Genomic DNA, 22161 nt, shown 5'->3' with positions numbered 1-22161 from the left:
ATGAACGAGCCTGAAGTAACATACTAACTCCGCTGGGCCTCTTGGAAGCGGGGCTAGGGGGCAACGCACCTTTTCCCTCTCGGGCAGATGGGAAATACTGAAATTACCTTGACTTCTACGTGGACTCCGATACTCCATGAACTTTTGTTTTTTGTTTTTTTTTTAGTGGAGGTACTGGGGATTGAACCCAGGATCCTGTGCATGCTAAGCGTGTACTCTACCACTGACTTATACCCCACCCCTCTCCCTGAAAGTTCAATTTGTTGATTTGCTTAAGTGAATGCAACTTTGACCAAGAACATGTGCATTTCCAACTGGTTGATATACTATACTATTTCAACGTGCACATAATATCTAATCTCACGGGATCTGAGATGTCTGTTCTACACTTAGTGGAAAAGATGCACAGGGACACCCTTTCTCTTTGAGGATTTCCAATTATTATTTAATAATGATCTGATTATCAGTTTAATCCATTTGGGGATTTAAAGAGAGGAACTGCCTGCCTGTTGCTCTTTACAAAAGTGGCATTATCCTCTACAGTTTTTACAGGTATTGTTTCGCAAAAGTTGGCAATGTGTAAGATGCTAACAGAACACAGACTCCCCTCTAATAGTCAGAGGAAATTCTTACTTGGAATGCAGGCCCTCCTACAATATTTCAGAGTAATAATTGATAAATAGACTCAAAAAATACTGTCAGCCATAAATTATAGCAATGGGAAAATAAGTATTCTTGGTAGCAACTGAGCTAGGACTTGCAAAAATAAAAATATCAGAGCAGGGAAAGAACTTAGCTCTAATGACCCTTGAATATGTATGCAATAGATTTTAATTCGTGTTTTAGTTTGGCACTCTAGGCTAAACGGACTGTCCTCCTCTTCAATATGTATTTGTCTTCTTTAATGACCTTCTTGTCTTCGAAAATTATCTTCTTGCCCTTTCTACACCCACAGTAACTTCTACCCTTACTGCCAAATTTCAGCTTGTGCAGAGAAAGACTGCCAAGAATGATTTCTTTTTATTTATGAACTGAGGTTTATTTTAAAGTTTAATGTGGTCATCAAAGGTTAATGAGTCCCGAGCTTCGAAATTAGACTACCTAAAGTCTCACTCAGCATCTCTAGGCTGACTCCATGTTGAGACTGAAAGTAGCCCCCACCAAAAAAGAATACATATGAACATGCACATCTTATACATGTCCATACAGAGAGAATTTTAGGGAAATGTGGGTATTTTGAGATAAAGCAATGTGTGCTATAGCATTTATAATCTCCAGACATTTAGAGGTGTCATTCCCAGAGGAAATTTGTTTCTTTTCCACTTATCAACCCATAAACAAGTTACTAGGTGGGGAACCAAAGTGTCGAGGCAACATGCTAATGTGTACAGTCCAAACACACACACGTGCACACACAACACACACATGCACACACAACACACACACACTGAGCATTGCTAGTGAGAATGATATCAACTTAAAGAAAGTCTATGTCCACATCCTTTAACACAAGTATACATAAGATTCTCCCCAAGACTCTTCATTACATGAGGGATTTCAGCACATTCAGGGAGAATCTTCCCAGCACGTCTTCACCTCCCATCACATGGAAAACCCTGAAGGAACACATGATCCCATTAGGCATTAGATGGACAGACCCTGCAGAGCGTGGTTCTTGATTCTGCTGATGCAAAGAACCTTGACTCGATAGAACCTTGGTCCTCTAGAGCTCTTATAAATAAGTTTGTGGTCATTTTACCATGGTCACATCACCTGAAAGTTAGAGTGCGTATAAAATGCATGTTTCATCACAGTCCAAGGTAGAGGAATTTTATTATAACAATGAGTGGTTTGGCAATATAAAAGGCTTACTAGGTAAAGAAAATGAAATCCCGAAAAAATGGAACTGTTCTTCCGAATAGAACTCAATACATCATATGGTTAACTGAAATAAAAAGTGGGTGTTGAAAAGTATATTTTTCTTATTCTAGAAGTCATCTGTTTTACGATAGAAAATTTGGGAAAGACACAAAAGCCCTGAAAAGATAAAAGTGATTCCTATTTGTACTTGTCAAGGAGGACTGTTACAGTAAGATGATGGATGGCCCACAACCCCACACCCACAATTTCAAAGCTCAAAAGCTTCTGAAAACCTGGGAAATTTTCCCCAAATTTGCAGAAAATTTATTTGGCAGCAGAATCTGACCTGAAGTCTTACGGAGCTAGTCTATTTACCCCACTTGGTGAGAATATCATACGTTTCGCTATAGAAATGTGTGTGTATTAGAGGGCGGTGTCTCAGTTACCTCTGAGAGCGTTATGTAATACCCAGTGTGAGCACTGTGTTCCCTTTATAACAGATCTGAAAATGCAGAGCTTGGAAACCCATCTGACACTAAAGTTTCCAGATAAGACACTATGAGCCTCTTTGAGTCTTGTCTTTCATGAAGTGCATTTATAATTTTTTTTAATAATTTGGACCTTACTCTACATAACATTTTATAACTTGTCTTCTACATTATCCAATAGTTTTTGGAAGATGATTTTAATCGTTGCAAAATATTTCATAAATGGGTTTTAGGTAATTTAACTAATATTCTGTCGCTGACATACTTGGTAAAGGAAGATTAATTACACAAGTTATCAGTTCTTCCTTGAATATATAAATATATCCAGTACAATCAGCATCCTGCTACAACTCTAAGGAGGGGAGGGAGAGTCTGCTCACTTTTATGCTGAAGCCATTAAAGGGTTCTAAATTTAAATTCACCCATGAGCCAAATTTCTTATAATGACTGGCCAGCTGAATTAAATATTGTAGCATAAAACATATTCCATTGTTCCACCAGCTGAATGAAGTGTTAGTGTAATCATGTACTTCTTTGGTGGGATTCTGCTCGTCTGAAATGTGTATTTCCATGCATTAGCAATGCCAGATTCTCAGAGATGCTGCTGCTGATGGAGTGGCTCTGTGAGATCAGAAATGCTGTATGAATCACCAAACACATGACATTATGTCTGTGCAGATTCCATGTCTTGACGTTTTAGCTCACATCCTTGTACTGTGAAGATGGGTGTTTGCCTATGACAAGTATTGTGTTTCTTGATTAACCAACATAGGTGTTTCACTTTCAATAGTCAAAATATTTGCTTAACTAAAATGCTTTGTTTCCAACAATGTAACCGATTTTATGGCAGGAACTATCTCTTCTAGGGCCTTCAAGGAATTCCAGGAGTCCCAGGTGCCCCTGGCCCAACTGGACCCCCTGTAAGTATTTGCTGAAACTGTTTCATTCACAGTTCATACCTGCTGGGGGAATGCAAGGTGAACTAACATTTCTCATTGCTTTTTGCTCTTTGTTCCTCTATGTAGGTTATCCAGCTATTGGCTAGAAAATTAACATCCAACATCTCACATTTTTTTGTTTAGCATTACTTAAGGCTGCTCAGGGTTGTGGAGACTTGTCATGAAAATTCTGCCAGACCAGAAAGCAACCTGTGCTGAAACAAGTCTCTATGAATCGCAGTTGGATGTAAAAGTGCATTATCTTTTTTAGTTATATTTGGGCATTAACCTTTGGGAGACATATTCGGAGGGTTACAGCCTTACATTTTTAAGCTCCATGAACTAAGAATTTATTCTCTTGACAGAAAATAAATGGATCAAGGATGATAAAAGTCAACTAATTCCTCTTTCTGAATTAAAATACCCTCTATTTCAGTCAGCACTTTTTTTTTCACTCTCTCAAACACAGCATCATGGCTTTTGTGTCTTCAGTTATCCTGTTTTCTTAAAACAGAATCTTTTTTTCCTTTTCCACCTGCTAAACCCAATCTCTTATAAAACAGAGCTGAAACCTAGGGTTGCCAGTTAAATTTGGAATTTCATGTAAATAAATACTTTTTTAGCACGTTTGTCCCAAATATTGTATTTTGATTTTCTCAATCTAGCAACTCCACTCAAGCCTCAATTTCTCCAACTCTTCCCTTTTTAGAGTTCCTTTGCAAATGGTATGTAGGAATGTAATTGTGTTCCTTACTGTTTTGAATCATGAATGTCCCATAATTAAAATTCTACCATTTGTGCTTCCACCAGTTAGACAGAACAAACCTAGCTCTCCACTACACTAAAATGAACAGTGAAGAGAAAGAGTTACGAAAGGAAGCATGAACGTTATAGATAACTCTATTCTCAAAGAATTAAAATTACATTATATTTTCCATTGGTATAAATGCAGATCACATAACTCAATAGGCACATTGTTAATCCTTCTATGTGAAGTATTTAAAATATTGATCACTACCAAAATTATAGATCATTTAGGAAGGCAGAATGTTATGGAAATTGCCATTTAAACAGCAAGGCTAACTTCTTAAATGTATTAAAGGGTCCAATTAAGGTCATTAAATGCGGTTGGCTGAGGTGAAAAAAGTGACCACAAATACAAACTTTATCCTTCCAAGGGCTTATCAACAGGAGACAGCTGCTGTATTGGCCTGAAAAATATAAGCTTGCAGGACTGATTTAATTAGGATCAAATGACCTTCAAAATGTATCCGTTTTAGCAACCAGCTTCCACTACCCTTGGCCATTTAGTTGTGGTTTCTGTAACAAACCTAGTTTTGTGTTTTACAGGGCTTATTGGGAAGAACTGGGCTTCCTGGTCCCATGGGAACAAAGGGTGACAAGGTACAGAGGAAAAGCCTCCCCTCTGGTCCAGATTGGGGCTGGGGGAGGGGCAAGGTGGGACCATTTACAGAGAGACCCATAAACTCAAACAAAGCCTCGAAGTAGGTGTGACGTCAGGGGACCGCTATTCTGGTAGTCGGCTTTCAAGGACCTAGATCCAAAAACTGGTCTGAATACAGAAGGTACATTTCTAGGGGAAAGGATGCACAGAACATTGATGCGATACAGCCAAAGTCCAGGCTGGAGGCAGGGTCCTAGGCATCCAGCTATGTGGAAAGGCAGGGTGAGCATCTCCTGATGATATGCAGGAAGGTGGTTTGAAATGGGGAGTTCGGCCACAGGTGCCAAGGCTCCGGACAGCACGCCAGCTCTCAGGACCAAAATTCCAGTAACTGATGCTCTTACTGAGAAAATCTGAAAGTTCTGTCCTTTGAAGGTCAGAGGGGAAATTCACCAAAGAGCTAGCACAGCTTGTTTCCTGGGCTGTCCCGTTGACCAGACAGATGGGCTGCTGCGGTCGGCAGAGAGGACCAGCAAAAGAGAAGTCTAAGCAGGAAGATCACATGGTTACCCAATTTAGGATCTGAATCTAACCCACGGTGTGATAGAGCCAACAAAAGAGTCACAGAGACTAATTACTCAGATTAGAGATGTCTCAGAATCAAGAGTCCAGATGAGCCACTCAAGTGGTTTCTACCCCAAACTGACCAAAACGGGGCATAATGGTGTTAAACAGGAAAGGAATCCCCCCAGATTGAAAGGAAACAGTGTGCTTATTCTAGACGGTCTCAGCACATTTTTTTCTGATGGCATCCGTGGGAGCCCGCCCAACCCCACAGCCTGGTCTCTCTGTTCTCTGTGGAAATTACTCAGTCCGCTATTTGCTTTTGAAGTTAACGGGAATGCCACACTGAGATGAGCTTTGGGGCACAGTTGAGAATGAAAATGTGACTTTTGATTCTGCCGGCGGGGGGAGGGGTGAGTCCTTTCAATGGGCACATACTTTTCTTGTTTGTTGCCCTCTCACGGTTGTTGAGAACCACGACATAATTTTCTGAAGGACACATGCCGGCAGTCTTAGATGGTCACCATCAAAGCAGTCTGGGAAAAGATGCGGTATACTCATTGTCACCCATCCTCAGGCAGACACATCGCGAGAAAAACGTTACAGTTTATTTTTATTGTAAAGGTACAAATAAAAGATTTTTAATATTCTTTCGTTACTGAAAAAATGGGAGATTGAAATGAAACCCTTCATCAAAATTTATAAAAATAGACTAAAATCCCTCAAAATTCATGAGCATGGTAGGTAAGACTTTTACTGTCTCTGGATTCTTTTTTTTATGATTTTTATTAGACATTTCTTGTCGTTTGCCCCTGGTGTTGAAGGAAATCCCATTTTTCAGGTTTCATCTTGAATTTATTTTTTCACAAGTTTCGTTTTCAGTCTGCTTTGCATATAAACAGAATGTCTGACGCTGTACCCCATTCACTTCTGTTCAGTGGGACATGCCTAATATTAACTTAGAAGTGAAAAAGTTTCTTTTCCTGCAGACACCATGCAAGTTGTGATTTTCCACTTTATTCAAATTCTTGGGGTGGCCCCTCTTGTTCCCAAAAGATGAAGGTGGTGGAGGTGAGGCTAAAAGTGAGGAGTTGACCCAGAGGACCATATCCCCGAGCTGCCCCTGCTTGCAGGAGATCTGCCATGCACCCCAAAGTGAGGAGCATTCCCCCATCTGCACCAGAAGTCCAGGACACCCTCACCTGGGCTGTCCAGCTCCATCTACAGATAAGCTTCTGGTGGGGAGGGATACAGCTCAGTGGTACAGCACATGCTTACCATGCATGAGGTCCTGGGTTCAATCCCCAGTACCTCCATTAAAGTAAAACAAATAAATAAAATAAACGTAATTACCTCTACCCACCAAAAAAACACAAAAATTTTTTTTAAAAAATTTTAAAAATTAAGGGTTAATTTTATGGTGTGTGAAATTTACCTTAGTTTTAAAACTCTTGAAATAAATAAATAAATGAAAATAAGCTGCACCCGTGGGCTCACACAGTGAGGATCTGAATGCCTGCAGGAAAACGCATTTACTTTTCTTGTGGTCTAGAAATGTAGTTCCCCAGGTGAAGGAAAAAGTCAAGCTGAATAAGACTGTGCAAGGCTGAAACCAAATGACAAGTCACATCGATTTCAGATGTGACTCTCTGAGCAAGCACAATCTGGTTCATAAACCTGGGGTAGAAATGTCTAAGCCATTGATTTTGGGCTGTGTGTTCCATGCAGGGCAGCGAGGGACCCCCCGGGAGACCCGGACCACCTGGACCACCTGTGAGTTGCTTCAAGTTTAAAACTTAGATTCACTTGTCTACTTAAGACTTTTATAACTCAGAGATCGGGCCACATTTAGATATTCTCAAGGATAAAAGTCATCTGAGTTTTATGTATAGATATGAATGATAGCCAGTGTACCTTTGAGGAGCCCTGATTTTCCCCCATTAGCTCTGCCCAAAGGTGCCGTGCCCAGATTTGCATACCGTGGACCTCCGTGTTGTAGACTCAGGAGACCTGGGTGCCCCCTCCCCCAGACTCAACTCTCCACTTCCTGCCGTGGGGGACCCTGGGAAAGTCAATTAACTTCAATGAGCTTCATTCACAGAAAACAGAAGAGCTATAAAAAGAGATCCCTTCCGGCAGTGGGAGTTGGAAGAAAAATTGTATTGTGCTATATGTGTTCATTACCATCCATGATGCCCAAGATGCAAGGAAATTCTGTTTCTATGGAGCAGCAAGTGAATGAAATAGACTAGAGCCATCGAGGTTTTCCTGCCTGGGATTGAGAAGATTTGCATTTGGTCAGAGGCTGTGGAGGAGCAATGTCTCTTCCTGGAGCGAGTCTGCCCTCATGTGGGGTCTCAGTCGAACAGCATCACAGCTTAGGTCCAACCAAACATTCTTTCCCACCCTGACGTGCGGCAAAAGTTTAAGAAGCCAGACTCACCCAGGAGGGGCAGAATTCACCTGTGACTTTCTGGAGACAGCAAAGATTTGTCACGAGTCTGTCTCAGTTACAGCCTGCACGTATCCGTGAGGATGTCGGCGCTCTGTTTTTCTAAACCTGTTCTTTTTTTTTTTTCTTTTTTTTTTTTTCTGTCTTACCTTCCTCCTTAACAAGGAGGCAGGACAGAAAGCATTTGAGGCTCAAATACTAAAACTCACTCCCTCCCCAGTGGCCAGAACAGCAAAATATAACATGAGCTCACAAAAGGGACCTATTGTTTACAATGGGCTTGAGAATTCTTCCTCTTCCCTCCCACCCCCTTCTCCAAAACTATTTCTTCTTCAAGACAAATTAAAGGTTGTCTTTTCTGAGAAAACTCCCCAGGAAATTTCAGACAAAATATCCTTCCCCCTCCAGGACTAAGCACACTAAATAGAGCAGATATTCAGCAACTGTCCAGTGAAGGAGTGAAATACTAAATGAATAAATGAGCAGAGTGCTTTTCCCTCCCTCATGAGCCTGTGGAAGATGCATGCAAATTGTCTGCCCTGAGCACTACTGGGTAATATTGTCCGAAACCAGAGCTATGATGGCTCTCCAGTTTTGCAGCTGAGAAGTGGACATCACAAAAAGGAAAATGCAGATTATTGATTCTATGGGAATTGTTAAAAAGAAGGATCAAAGAGCCTAACTAAAATCTTCATACACAGATTTTTTTTTCCCGAATGTTAAAATCTATGATTTTTAAAGCCTCTCAAATTAGTCTCTCTTTAAGTGTTAGTTACTCTGGGACTTTTCACTCCCCAGTCAATTTTATCAGGAAGTTGCTATTCCCTATTATTTTAAAAGAATAGATTTTTGTAGAAACATCCAGGCAGGGTTGTGAGTAACATGGTCTCCCCCATTTCCCTTAATCTTCTCTTTAGTGTGAAGAGACTGTGGGGTAAAAAAATGACCTTTCACTAGCCAAATTGTTCCCTATTCACATCTTTATCAGCACGACTGCGTTACAGCCTGCAGGTCAGCAGGGCTGTAAACCGTTAGTATAAATTGGCAATTCAGGAACTGAATTTTAATGAGCAAATAATATTTTCCTTTGAATGCATTAGTGTCTCATCTGTCAAGCTGGCGCATTCATCACACCTCCACTGAAAGCACATGTGTACGTGCTCCAAGTGTAGCTAGGGTGCCTTCTCATTTTCTCCTCTACACTTGCTTTTGAAAAGCTAAAAATGGAAGCATTGTAATTTTTTTACTGATAGTATTCAACTCCATGTCTAAACTAGAGTAGGAAAAATATTATTTTCCTAATACAGTACAATAAATACAGTACAATAAATGGTGAAGATGCTAACTATTCACTTAAAAGAATAATTCTGTATCTCGTTTCTTTTCTAAGGGTGTACCATTCAATGAAGGGAATGGAATGAGCAGTTTATATAAAATCCAGGTATTTATTTTTCTGACTATGTAAAATAATTTTCCAGTTACCGATGACTATAAATTCTTCTTACCTTTATTTTTCCTTTTGAAGGGAGGTGTGACTGTTCCCAGCTACCCAGGGCCCCCCGGACCCCCTGTGAGTACAATTATTTATCACCAAGCATCCTTTAGTTAAACAGCCACAATTAAAAAAAAGAAAAAGAAAACAAAACCAAAAGATCTCCTAAGTTCATGGAAGAATACATAACAAATATAACCAAATTTTCTACAGGAGGAAAGCAATGAAACCAATTGTAATAAAACTGGGGAAATGTACACAGTCAAAATAAAGAAAAACAGCCTTCTGCAGAGTGGGGTCACTTTCTGCATTGGAAATCTGAGAATGAAATCAATGTCCAAGCAATCACGGTCACGGGAGTCCCGTCAAGTGATCTTTCTTCGCCTTACACTTCAAATCCAAACTGTAACAGAACAAAACTCTCAGATATTTTTATGTATATGAAAGCAAATTGGACCAAAATTCTTCCTATTCTGTCATTTTGCTGCAGTCATTACTTTTTAAATGACTTCCCATATTTTTCTTACAGGGCCCAAAAGGCGATCCTGGTCCAGTGGTACGTATATTCCCATGTTTTGCGTCATTTAGAAAGTAAGTCTTTACTAGTGTTTGAAAGAGGTGCATCAGGAGAGCAGCCTGCCTCCTGAGATGCTGGTCAGTGAACATGCCAGAGGAAGCAAGCAGGACCCCCAGGAAACACCACCACCTGCTCCTCAGTTCAAGATGCATTCATTGGTCCTGATGTTGTCACTGCCCTGCCTGTCTCCCATCAGTGCATTTTCAAACTCACCCTGAGCTGGAGGAAGATGCTTTGAGAGCTCCTGATCAGTAGGACACTTTCTTCTAAGAGGACTATTTTGATGATTGATTCCATGTTTAGTAGATCATGGAAGAAAAATATTGACTGGAAAGAAATTCCTTAGTATGTCTGCCATCTCCGCCCAACAACAACAAGAAAAAGACAAGGGCTGTTTATTTGCTTGAGTGTCTCAGGCAAGCGTTCTGTAGGAGATGTGGGGCACGGTTATAATCCTGCTTACAGGAGGATAACCTCCTGTACCAGGAGGTTAACTGTCAGCTCGAAACAGTCCCTGTCCCCCAGTGGTCCAAAGGGTGATAACTATTCTTGGGCATCCTTCTCAGCCACCGGGCTTCACTAGAAACTCTGCCTGATTCAGTTAGATTCCCCTTCTCCCTTGGCCAATTTTTCCGTTATGTCCTTTTCAAGCGTATGTTCTGTTCTTCATATTTCATGTCTATGTCCTGGAACCTTTGACTATTCTTGAAACTCAGATGTACTTGCTACTGAAATAAACTTTCAAACCACTGCCCATTGCCCTGGGAAGAAATGTCAGGCCCTGTCCTTACAGCAGAGTTTGGTAAAACGAGATGAATACATTTTAAACAAGCAAAAAAAAAAAAAAAAAAAAAGCCCAAAAAAGTCATCTTTTCACATCTAAATATATTTTCAAAGGAGATGCATTAAAGTGCTTATTTTTTGTTATTGGGCAATTATATATTAAAAGCCAATGCGTTTTCTCCTGAAAGCATGATTTCACCAGTTAGCAGCATTTTCTCAAACCCAAGTATGTCATGTAGAAGTTCCTTTTGTTTTGTTACTCATGCTTTTTTTATCTGAAACTTGTTTTCATGCGTTCCCCAACCATATCCTTCATCTTAATTTTCATCTTCCTTCATCTTATTGATAAAAATTTCCTCCTGGTCCTTCTTTCTCATAGTCACACACACCAGACATTCCCTCTGAATCATTTAGGGGCACCTGGGCTTCTCACTGATTTTTCTGGACCATCCAAGATTTTTTCATTGGTAACTATACATTAAGGTGAGAGAGCTTTTTAAAAAATATTATAATAAAGGATAAATTATCATTCAATGGAATTGGAAAGTGGGTGGTGACAAAACTGAGAGAGATTTGACAAGAGTTGGAAGACACAAGGCTTCCAATTTTCTTTTAGCTGCCACAAAGGAATAAGGAATCAAAGCTAAAGGAAGGCTATTGCTTGCTCTTAGAGAATCGGTGGGCGAAGCACAAAAACAGAAATGTGGAATCAAGAGATTGAAAACTGAGTGAACCTCCAGCTTTATCTTAGATGAAACTCTAAATTATTCTTCTGGGGTCCGTGTCAGCACCACTGGACAACTCATTTCTTACCAGTTGCCCAAAATAGAGAAATATTAGTTTGTACTAGAGCAAGAAGCCAGGAATGGTGGGGTCACTAGTCACAGAGTAGAAAATGAAAAAGTCACATTGGAGATAGTGGGTGGAGACAGAGTCTCCCTTCCAGTATCCTTTAAATCCCAGGACACCAGATCTGCACCACGATTTCTAATCTCTGAACATTTACAGATAAAAATTACCCTTATATAGTTTAATTGAAATGTTAATCTTCTGAGGTGCTCCATTTCATTCCCTTGGTATTCAATTTATAAGTGGCTTTCAATTAAATACTTCTTTTTAGCTACTTCCAAACAAATATTGATTGATTGGTTGAGTACATTCCTCTGCCTTAAGGATAGCTGAGAATATAAACAAAGAGAATCAAAGAGCTCATTTCCCTTGTCAGTAACCCAGGGCCTCTTTTACAGAGCTTTATGCAGAGTAGACACTGAGCATCATTTTTTTTCTGATGGGCAAGTTACATATTAGTAGACATTTAAAGACATTTTTGAAGCATAAAATATCAGGCCATCTGCTGGCTCCTTAAGTATCCTGTGATCAGGACAATATTGTACATCACGATGGAAGTTAGAGTGTTGGTAATATTTCTGAAGCAAATTAGAATGACACGTGCAAAAATACAATTAGAGAATGAGCTTTGGGAGCTACCTTTCCTCTGTGATTATGTTGAAAGCATGCAGTGTCCTTAAAAAAAAGAAAAATTTGCAATTAACATTAATTCATTAACAAGCAGGTATCAAACAACTACCCTCTTTATCCTTCTTAATTTCAAAGCCCTAACATGTATTGTTGGAAGCTACCAGCTTCCTTCACCCCGACCTTTCTAAGTGTGTTCCTTGATGGCCTGCAGGCTCCGGTCAGCCTGGGACCACACGCTAGTATATGCAGAAGTATTTTTTAATGGAAATACTTACGTAGCTCTTCTCAGTGACCCAACAGCTTGAGCAATAACTTTTAGATTCATTGGAGACTCTGCTCCTGGGACCATCCTCTGAAGCATTCACAGTTCACATCCAGCTGCACAGAATACTGAAGAATGATAAATGTGCTTTGAGCACTCCATCTTCAGCCCCTCTGGAAGACTTCAGTCTTGTTTTCTGGTAATCTAGGAGCCTTAGGGACCTCAGAAATTGGCACACTCCATGAAAGTCCAGCCTTTCCTTCTAATTCTGATTGAAATTAGAATTCTCACTGACTAGGGGGATTCACCCAGAGCAGGTTCCTAATCAAAATTGAAACAGTGAATTAGAAAATCTGCTCATACTTCTCCAAGGAATAGTTTAATTTTCAAACTATTTTCAGATACCAAATGCAAGAACACAGATGCTGGAAAATAGAGTGCACTGTTTACTTGCTACGTTACCGATCAATATTTCAGGGAGTATGTTATAGGCAAAAAATATCTTTGCTTTTGAAATCAATGCTTGAAAAACCTTTTGATCATTGCATTTGCATTCTTATGTTCATATTTAACAGGGAGAACCTGGTGCAATGGGGTTGCCAGGACTGGAAGGATTTCCAGGTATAAAGGTAAGTACAAGGTTAGAAATGTGTTGTGATGAAACATTCAAAAATGTTTATTAAGGGAAAGGGTAGAGCTCAGTGGTAGAGTACATGCTTAGCATGCATGAAGTCCTGGGTTCAATCCCCAGTACCTCCATTAAAAATAAATAAGTAAACCTAATTACCTCCCCCCTCCAAAAAGAAACCCAAAAATTTAAAAGAAAATGTTTATTAAGAGCCTACAACTGCATTAGGGATTGTTTATGTTTGGGGATACAGGGGGGAACGAAATAGACAAAAATCTTTGTCTTCTTGGAAATCATGTTCTATGAAGGGAATACAGAAACTAAATACACAAATAACTAAATAATATCGTTGCTAAGTGCTGTGAAAAGAAAGAAAATGTAGTTCAGATTCAGGGAATCAGCAGTGTCAAAGGGGAGGGTGGTGGCTTTCAGTCAGGGGTTCTGAAAAAGCAAGAACTGAGCAAAGACTTAAGAGGTGGAGGGCAGTTAGCCAGGCCCCCCAAGCCAGAAGGAAGAATGTTCCAGGTAGGATGAGCAGGTTCTGGACATTTTAGTGTAGAGCAAGGTGACGAGAGGTAACCGTAGTATACTGTGTACTAGAAATTTGCTGTGTCCTCACCACACACACACAAAATGGTACCCTGTGTGAGTGAGGGAGAAGTGAATTTGCCTGATTGTGGTGATCATTTCATAATGTTTGTGTATATCAAATAATCAAGTGTACATTTAATGTGTATCCAATGATAATTAATAAAAAAATTATGTTCAAAAAACCCCAAATCATCAAGTGCCACACCTTAAATGTATACAACTATGAAAGTAAAAGTAAAAGAAGAAGAAGGAGAAACAGCAGGTGTAAATGCCCTGAGACAGGCATGTTCCTGGTACATCCAAGGAGACCTAGGGAGTGAGTGAAGGGGCTGTGGTAAGAGATGACATCAGAGGGGAATGGAGGTAAGGGGCGGCCCTATTCAATCTCCGGTCCCTCCATTAAATAAATAAATAAACCTAATTACCTTCCCCCAAACAAAAAACAAACAAGCAAACAAAAAAAAGAGAGAGACAGAGAGGATCAAGGACTGAGCCCTGAGCCCTCCAACATTAGGAGATCAGGAAGAAAAGGAGGAATGAGCAAGGAAGATGTAGATGAAATGACCAGGGAACTAGGAGGAAATGTTAGTGTCCCGAAAATCAAGTGAAGATTAAGTATTAAGGAGAAAGAGTGATCATCTGTCCCAAATATTGTAGATGGGTCAAGTATTGGCTGTTGGAGTTAGCAATCTAGAAGTCATGCATCACCAGAGAAATTGTTACTATTTGTTGGTAGGAGCAACGGCTGAACTTGAATGGGCTTGGGAGAGAATGAGAAAACGAAGATTCAGAGACAGCAAACACAGTCTATACAAAGTTCAAGGAGTTTGGGGGGCAAAGGAAAGCAAAGAAATGGACCAGTAGCTGCTGGAGGAAGTAGAACAAGATTTGATAAAATGGATTTTAAAACCATAGAAATGCCAGACTGTTCCTCTGCTAAAGGAATGATCTAGTAGAAAGGGGAGAAGGGAGAGTTGCTGGGAAGATATCCTTAAATAGCTAAGAAGGAAGGGGACCTATTGCTTAAATGCAGGATTTGGCTTCATAGAGAAGCCCGGACAGTTAATCTATGGTGACAGGTGGGAAAACAGAGCGTAGGGTACAGATGCTGGTTTGTGGAAACATGAACTGGTTGGAGTCTCTAGGAGTTCTTTTCTGATTTCTTCAATTTTCTCAAAGATGGAGGGATCAAGGTCATCATCTGAGAGTGTGGTAGGAAGGAGAGGTTGGGAATTTAAGGAGAAGGTCTAAGAGAGAAGGCGAGTCCAGGGACCACGCAGTGTGATGGCTGAGCAGAAGCCCCTTGAGGTGCATGGGCACGAACACAAGTGAGACCAGCCGGTGAGATTATGTGTGCTTCCACACCCAGCTACAGACCCTCAGCTAAAGGCACAGGACAGGAGTGGAGTTAAGTTTTAACAAGACTCCCTTTTTCTTTTAATTGAAGTACAGGTTCCAGTTTTGACACGTGAGTACCAAAAGCAAGAATGAGGCCAGTAAGCCAACAGCACACACAGGGGAGTGATTATAACATGGAATTTAAACTAGATAAGCGAGGGGGAGGGGCCATCTAGGGAATGAAGGACAATGGAAAATGTGTACCATGGATGGAAGTCTTGGTATCATCAAAAGTTTGGTGGGGGATCCATGGGATTCAAGGGAGTGACAGAGAATAATGGAAGATGGTGGTCCGAGGTTGCAATGCATGAATGGAGGTTATGGAGGGGACGGACTTATTGTTATTGACAAGCTCAGCTGTCACTATGGAAACGAGAGGCCAGAACATTAGATGAGAGTGGTTCAAAGAGCTGTGAGAGAGACGCATTGTTGGAAGGACCATCTTATCAGAGAGGAGCCCCCTTAAGGTTAATCTTTATTGGTTATGCAAATACTGAATGAAATTGAATGAAAAGCTCCAGTATATTCATTTCAAGGGCAAAACTCCTGTAATTTAAAAGGAGCAGAGCAAAACCAGCAAGGATTACCTGTTTCTCACCCGTTTTTCTATTAGTTCTTTTTTACTCTTTTTTTTTTTTGATGGCAGCTTTGCTTTATGTATTAAAAATACTACTTCTATCCTATATGGTGGGGACTTTATCCTAGTTGGTCCTTGCCTTTCATTTTTGTGTTTAGTCTTATTGCATATGCAAATACAACTTTTATGTAGTCAAATCTAAAACTATTTTCCTTTTTGATTTCTTGTTTGGCTCTTATGCATTAAATGACTTTCATTTTCATGCTCAACCAAAATCAGATCATCTGACTTGTGTTTTCTCCTAGTTCTTATTAATTTATATTATTTTATTTTTATATAATCTATATGGAATTTATGTAGAGTTTAATGTAAATAGGAGTCAAACTCTTTTCAAAGAAATTATTCAATTATTAGCACTATTTGTTGAATAATACAGCTCTTTCTTTACTAAAATCCTATTATAAATGTTGGTCTGTGTTGGAGGTTTCTGTTACATTGCATTGATATACTGCTTAATCTTAGGCCAATATTCCATTTTTTCAAATATTGTAACTTTATTGTCTGTTGAAATACTGTATTGCTAACTATTATTCCTCTTTTATTTTTTTCCTTTTATCTTCAAATATATTTATTATCCTGGGTGAATTTTAATATCATTTGATCAAGCTGCAATTTGTAAAAATCGCATTAAATTTATAAATTAGTTTGCATAGCAGTGACACCTTTACGACACTGTCTTACCCTCCAAGAGCAAAACATCTCTCTCCATTTAATCAAGTCTTCTTTTATGTCCCTGAGTGAACTTACGAAGTTTTTTAATGTAGGTTCTGCTCAACCAAAATTGCCATTTTATTAGCCCATATATAATCACAAGTATTTTTCGCCTTGTCAGCTTTATCTAAAATACCACATTGCCTTTGGAAAAAAAGAGGTGAGTCACTCTCCTGGTCAGAGCAATTCCAGGGATCTTCTTATTGGCCTAATGAGGAGAAACCACAAATTCCCTCATTCTAAATACATTTATTCTAACCCTCCATCCAATGAGGCAAGTATAGGGACCACTTTTACGGAGACATTCTGTGTGCTACCTCTTTTAAGAATTGGTAATGAATTGCTTTTGAATATATGGAATAAAAATATTAACTCACTTTTACCTGTAGGGATGTGTGGGGTTCTATCTTTTAAAAATAAGTCGCAGAATTGATGACATGAATGCATGTTTACATTAAGGTTATTATTTGCTTTGGTTTATGAAAAAGGAGAGAGAGAGCTTCAGTCGGTTCCACCGGCTGCAATACTCATTTTGTTATTTTCTCCCCTGTGCTCGAGCCTCATACCACCTGCTATTGATCACGCTTACAGGCTCCAAAGAAAAGCTTTACCAAATCCAGATTATCCTTTGAGCATGACTTTGTATCGGTGGAGATCTGACAGATATCATTATAAGTAGTGCTTCTCTTCCAGGGAGACCGAGGCCCAGCAGGTCCCCCAGGGATGGCCGGGATATCGGTGAGTCCACATCATCTCGTGCTGTTTTCTAGGTACCATCAGCAGGGCTGGATGTACACGGTGACTCCTGGAGCTTCCAGTTAAAAACAACCGTCTGTCCCCCTCCCCCCTCGAGAATGCTCCTTTATTTTCATCTTTTTAAAGTTCTATCTTTGCTTTTTCCTTCCCAACTCACTTTCCTGTGGGTACAGGGAGCCTCGTCACCTGTGACGATACATGAACATAGCACAGCTCTGAGAAGCGTGTTACATTTCTCTCTTCTTGTCCTATTTCAAGGTTTCTTGAGCCTCCAAAGTTCCCATCCGCAGGCATGTGCTGCCAGTGCTTCGTATTCAGCTGCAGTCTGCCTGATTTTCCCTCAGCCTGGTGTTATTAGCAGAGCTTTATCGCTGCTAATATTTCCTCGTAAACTAGCCCGTCCTTTCTCTTCATCATTTTTGTTGCTCTCTGGTGTCAAATGTTTTCATCTCATCAATGTCTTTTCAGAGGAATAGGAAGTGATCCAGGAAAGGTTAAAATCATTTCTATGAGCCCTGGAGACTACTCTGATCTTCATTCACGATGCTCTAATTAAAATTTTGTGGTCATGCTTTATGAATAAGAGCCCATTTTTATTCTCGTGCTAGGTGCCCCCCAGGGTGGGCCAGGGTAGGAAAGTCAGTGGAAACCAGGTGCTGGAATCACAGGAACCTGAGGAAGATAGGAAAGGGCCCCACCATCTCCACCGACCACCAGCCACTGACCTCCACTGACACCACCCAGAGCCTGGGACCACCACCCATCAAACCCTCAGCCCTCAAAGGGCCAGTAGCCACTCTGCTTCCTTCTACTTAGTTGCTAAATCTAACAGCAAAAGGTAAAAATCCATCCATACTCTATAGAAAATCATCCTGTTTAGGTGATAACATCCCCTTCATTTGCTGTTTTAGGTCAAGTTCAATATTAGTTTGACTGCAAAAGCAACATGAAAATATTTGCTTTAGGGAGCACTGCAGAATCTTTTACACAAGAAAGGATTCTTCTTGAAATCCAGCTCACACTTAATCCCTTCCACTCCACCCTCCGCCACTACCATTCCTAGCAACCTATTTGCAACTCTATTTCTAGAATTTCCCTGAGTCCCCTTACAACCTGCCTCCCTTAGAGTCACACCCTGTTTTTGTCTAAATGCCCTCGCTGTATCCCCCAGGTGTGACTATCAATTACTTCCAACTGTCACCTTAAATTAAGTCTACCTTCAAAAAAAAAAAGAATACTAGCCACCATTGAAAGTATTTAACAGATAAGTGACCAGCTCAAAAGGCAATCTACAGGAAGAATTCCAAGGATATTTTTGAAGGAGGCAGTGTGATGGAAACAAGGCCAGCCTGCCACTTGTTTGGACGTCTGAGATCAAATACATTTACCAAAAACTGCAGTTTTCATATCTCTTCATTAAGGAGATTAACTGACAATTACAGAGATAGGGAAGCAGTAAAAAAAAAAATGCACACTGCAAGTATACAACTGGGTAGTTAAAACTACAACTTTATTTTTTATAACTGGACCTTACTGTGGCTCAGAAAATGAACTAATTCAAAGATTCTGGAAGGAGTATTGATGGTTACACAACAGTTAGTATACTTAAGGCCACTGAATTGTACTCTTAGAAATGGTTAAAATGGTAGTCTTATGTCATGTATCTTTTACTACAATAAAAGAAGAATTTTATGGGGATGCTCCGGTTGAAGGAGAGATGCGTTTACCTGTTCAGCAGATCGCAGGCCTCTGCTGAGAACCAAGGGGCCCAGTCTTGCTCCTCCTGGAACAGACCAGGCCTTCCTAGTCTGCCCAGCCAGTGCAGAGACTTCTGCAGGGCTCTTCCTCCCATCCCCCAGCTCCCAGGACAACACCCAGACACAAAGGGGAGCAGCTACACGTGCCCGTCGAGGGTGTGGGCTTGGGGCAGTGTGCTCTCCCCAGGTCCCCTGAGTTCCCTGCTGGCACTACCAGCCTTTGGGATTACTGCTGCCTGCTATCAACCCCACAGTCGCTTTGTCTCAGATCTCAGGGTCCCAAGCACTCTGCACCCCTGAGTCTGCACCCAGACCCTCTGGGACACTGGCTTTGTCAGCTTTAACCCTCCCCCATCTCAGGTCCCTGGGATTTCAGGAGCTCCTGCTGCACACACAGGCATCCCTGAGGAGACGGGGATGCCATCTCAGGCCTCGTGCCTGCCTCCCTTCACCCCCCAGCCAGAGCCCACCTGCCAGCTCCCAACATTCTAAACAGCAGGTGGGGGAAAAGGTCCTTCCTCTTGATCCCCTTCCAACCTATTGGGATTTCTGTGGTCTCAGCCCCACATACATCCCCAACCACACAATGCTCAAAGGACAGGAGGTGTCTCCTTCTCAAAGATGCTGTCCTTGAGCCTGTTCCCCACTGCCCATCTCTGCTGGACCATCTTCTTCTCTTGTCCCCCTCCGTGGTCTCTACGCCACCTGCCCTCTGTCACTGGTCCTCCAGGCCATGGTGTGCTAGAACCAACCAACCTTGTCCTCTCCTTTTCAACAAAACATGGCTTTTCAAAGCAAACATGCTTTTTCTTTTTAAATCTTACTATGAGTTTAAAAACCTCCCTGTGAAACTCAAAGTCTAGGAAAGACCTCTTCGGCCCTCTGTGCCCTCCTTCCCCCTGAAGTAAAGAACCACCAAACAGGCACAAGGGAAATTTCCAGACATGAGGATAAGTGAGTTTAATGTTTTCAGATTAGTGTCACCCTCCCTGCCATACACCCACATGTGCACTGAGAGGCTGCACAGTGGCCTGTACCTCAGAGCCCGCAGAGCGGAGCGTGGGACCCCCAGACCACGTCGGGCAGGAATGCCGTGTTAGCGTACGGTCACACCTGCAGCACAAGAAACTCACAGGTGGGGGAGGGAAGCGCGGGGCATTGTTCAGTAATTTGGTTCCTAATATTTCTCCTTGATTTGATTTCCCAGGGAAAACCTGGAGCCCCAGGGCCTCCAGGAATTCCAGGAGAACCGGTGAGTCGTCCTTTCTTAACTTACCGATTGTACTTGTGTTGCACTGCTTGCCATTTTAAAGCTTCTCTTGGCTCCTAATGTTTGTCTGTGGACCTATCTGCAGGGGGAAAGAGGGCCTGTTGGAGACGTAGGTTTCCCTGGACCCGAAGGACCCGAAGGAAAGCCCGTAAGTCCTTTTTAGTCCTTAAAATTTGCCAGTTTAAGAAAATTCTAAGCATTGGCCTCTTTACCAATCTCTGAAAATCTGAAATTTGAGTGTGATATTTCCAATGAAGTAAGAGCAGGTTCTGCAAATGGCTTTTGGTTGGGGGGGGGTGGAGGTGTGGCTCCTACCGAGTGTCCCAGCTCCCTGTGAGCATCTCTGTGTCTGGAACTACAGTGAGAACAGTGAGGTCATTTAAGTGTCAGGAAATTGGACTCATTATTTCCTAGGTCTGATGTTCTCCATGGAGTTAGAAAAGAAAGTGGCCTGTCATGTCCTGAAATATGGAAACTCACAGATAAAACACCTGTGTTCAGCTAAGGACTCAAGTAGAAGCTATTTTCTCAGATTCCCTCCTTTATGGGCCTCGTTCTTACACTTTCATGAATCGCTGCTGCCAGATACATCATGCCATCCTGTCCTAGAAGAGCTCTTGGCTACTGAGATGGAATCTTGATGCAACATGCAGCAATGGTTCCTACTAAATCAGTTCCATTCAATGTATATTCATTCATCTCTTCCCTGCTGTTTGCTAAGGATGTGCTGGGCCCTGAGAGATGACATATAAAGAGGAATAAGACATACCCCACTCTCTGGTGTACCCTTCATAGTGGGTGCTGCTCCCTTTGCTTGTTTCTCTGTGGTGATGTGTGTGGGAAGGGGGTGCCTCTGGGAGAAGGGGGTGCTGAAGCAGTGCAGAGTTCAGGAGCTGCTCAGTTATCTGTGAAACCTCAAGGGCGGTGCCTCCCCGGCCACCATCTTCCCAGAAAAGGCAACATAAAAATACAAGAAACGTAAGCCATTTTGAGTCAGGAAGATCTGGGTTTGAGCTATAACTCAAAGGGTTTGTGAGTCACTGAAGTAACGCAACATATGGTGAGATGTCTGGTGTCTGTCCTAGGAGACGCCCATCAGTGTTAGTTTCATCCCCTGCCTCCTCCTTTCCCCTCTTTTACCAACCCCCTATTCCCAACCCCTGTCAGCCACTCCTAAATGCTTGCCATCAGGGTCCCAGGGAATTATGCAAAAGGCAATTTGTTCATTCAACAAACATTCCTTGAGCACCTAGTCCATTCTAGGCGCTGTTCTGGGTGCCTACAACTCATCGGATTTACATTCTAGTATTGGGACACAGGTAGCAGACAAATAAATACACACACAATTTCAGGTGGAAGACGAACTGAGCAGAGTGAAGCCCTAGCATGGCATTCAACAGGACAGTCAGAAAGGCCTGCTGTTTGGGCAAAACCTGCATGACCAGGGAGATCAAGCCATGGAGAGGCAGGGCTGGGGGGATATTGTTTCAAGAAAAAGGAATGGCTAGGGGAGCCCGTGGTGTCCAAGGAAGAGCAGAAGGCATGAAGTCCAGAGTGACCTAGCTAAAGGAGGGCGGGGAAGATAAGGAGAGAGAGGTGGGCAGTGGCCAGACCACGAGGAACTCCTAAGCCAGGAATAGAGTTTGGGTTGCATTTGAAGAATGATGGAGACCCATTGGAGCAGCGGGGAAGGAAATGGTTGAACTGCATTTTTTTTTTTTTGAGTATGGTCAGTTTGCAATGTTGTGTTAATTTCTGGGGCACAACGTAATGATTCAGTTATATATATAAATATATATATATATATTCCTTTCCATATTCTTTTTCATTACAGGTTATTGCAAGATATTGAATATGGTTCCCTGTGCTATGCAGTAGGACTTTGTTGTCATCTGTTCTGTATTCAGTACTGTGTATCTGCAAATCCCAAACTCTAATTAGGCTGCATTTTAAAGGGCCCCCCTGACTGCTGTGTGGACAGCTGACTGTCGGGAGTGGATTGGTAGCAAGCAGTGGGGAGCATTGCCCTAATCCCCGTGAGACGTCCTGACAGTGGGAACGGGGGGGGGGGGATGTGAGGAGGAGGGGATTTAGGATGTGAGTCGAAGGGAGT

At 41.6% G+C, this 22161-nt stretch overlaps 1 protein-coding gene and 1 non-coding gene across 2 annotated transcripts in view; both read left to right on the top strand.

Moving 5' to 3' along the window:
- The window catches only part of COL19A1 (collagen type XIX alpha 1 chain), a 332279-nt gene that overhangs the window by 278800 nt on the left and 31318 nt on the right, over nt 1-22161 (top strand). Inside the window, exons 35-44 of the mRNA XM_072965486.1 lie at nt 3215-3268; nt 4637-4690; nt 6984-7028; nt 9098-9148; nt 9233-9277; nt 9729-9755; nt 12876-12929; nt 16959-17003; nt 19986-20030; nt 20134-20196. Coding sequence (XP_072821587.1) covers nt 3215-3268; nt 4637-4690; nt 6984-7028; nt 9098-9148; nt 9233-9277; nt 9729-9755; nt 12876-12929; nt 16959-17003; nt 19986-20030; nt 20134-20196 — 483 coding nt within the window. The remainder of the gene's footprint in view (nt 1-3214; nt 3269-4636; nt 4691-6983; nt 7029-9097; nt 9149-9232; nt 9278-9728; nt 9756-12875; nt 12930-16958; nt 17004-19985; nt 20031-20133; nt 20197-22161) is intronic.
- On the top strand, nt 6498-6571 carry TRNAG-ACC (transfer RNA glycine (anticodon ACC)). The gene has a single exon. It is a non-coding gene; the product is annotated as a tRNA-Gly (tRNA).

This window comes from Vicugna pacos, chromosome 8 (assembly GCF_048564905.1).
Source record: "Vicugna pacos chromosome 8, VicPac4, whole genome shotgun sequence".
NCBI lineage: Eukaryota > Metazoa > Chordata > Mammalia > Artiodactyla > Camelidae > Vicugna > Vicugna pacos.
The sequence above is the reverse complement of the archived record's forward strand: the minus strand, read 5'-3'. Positions and strand labels throughout refer to the sequence as shown.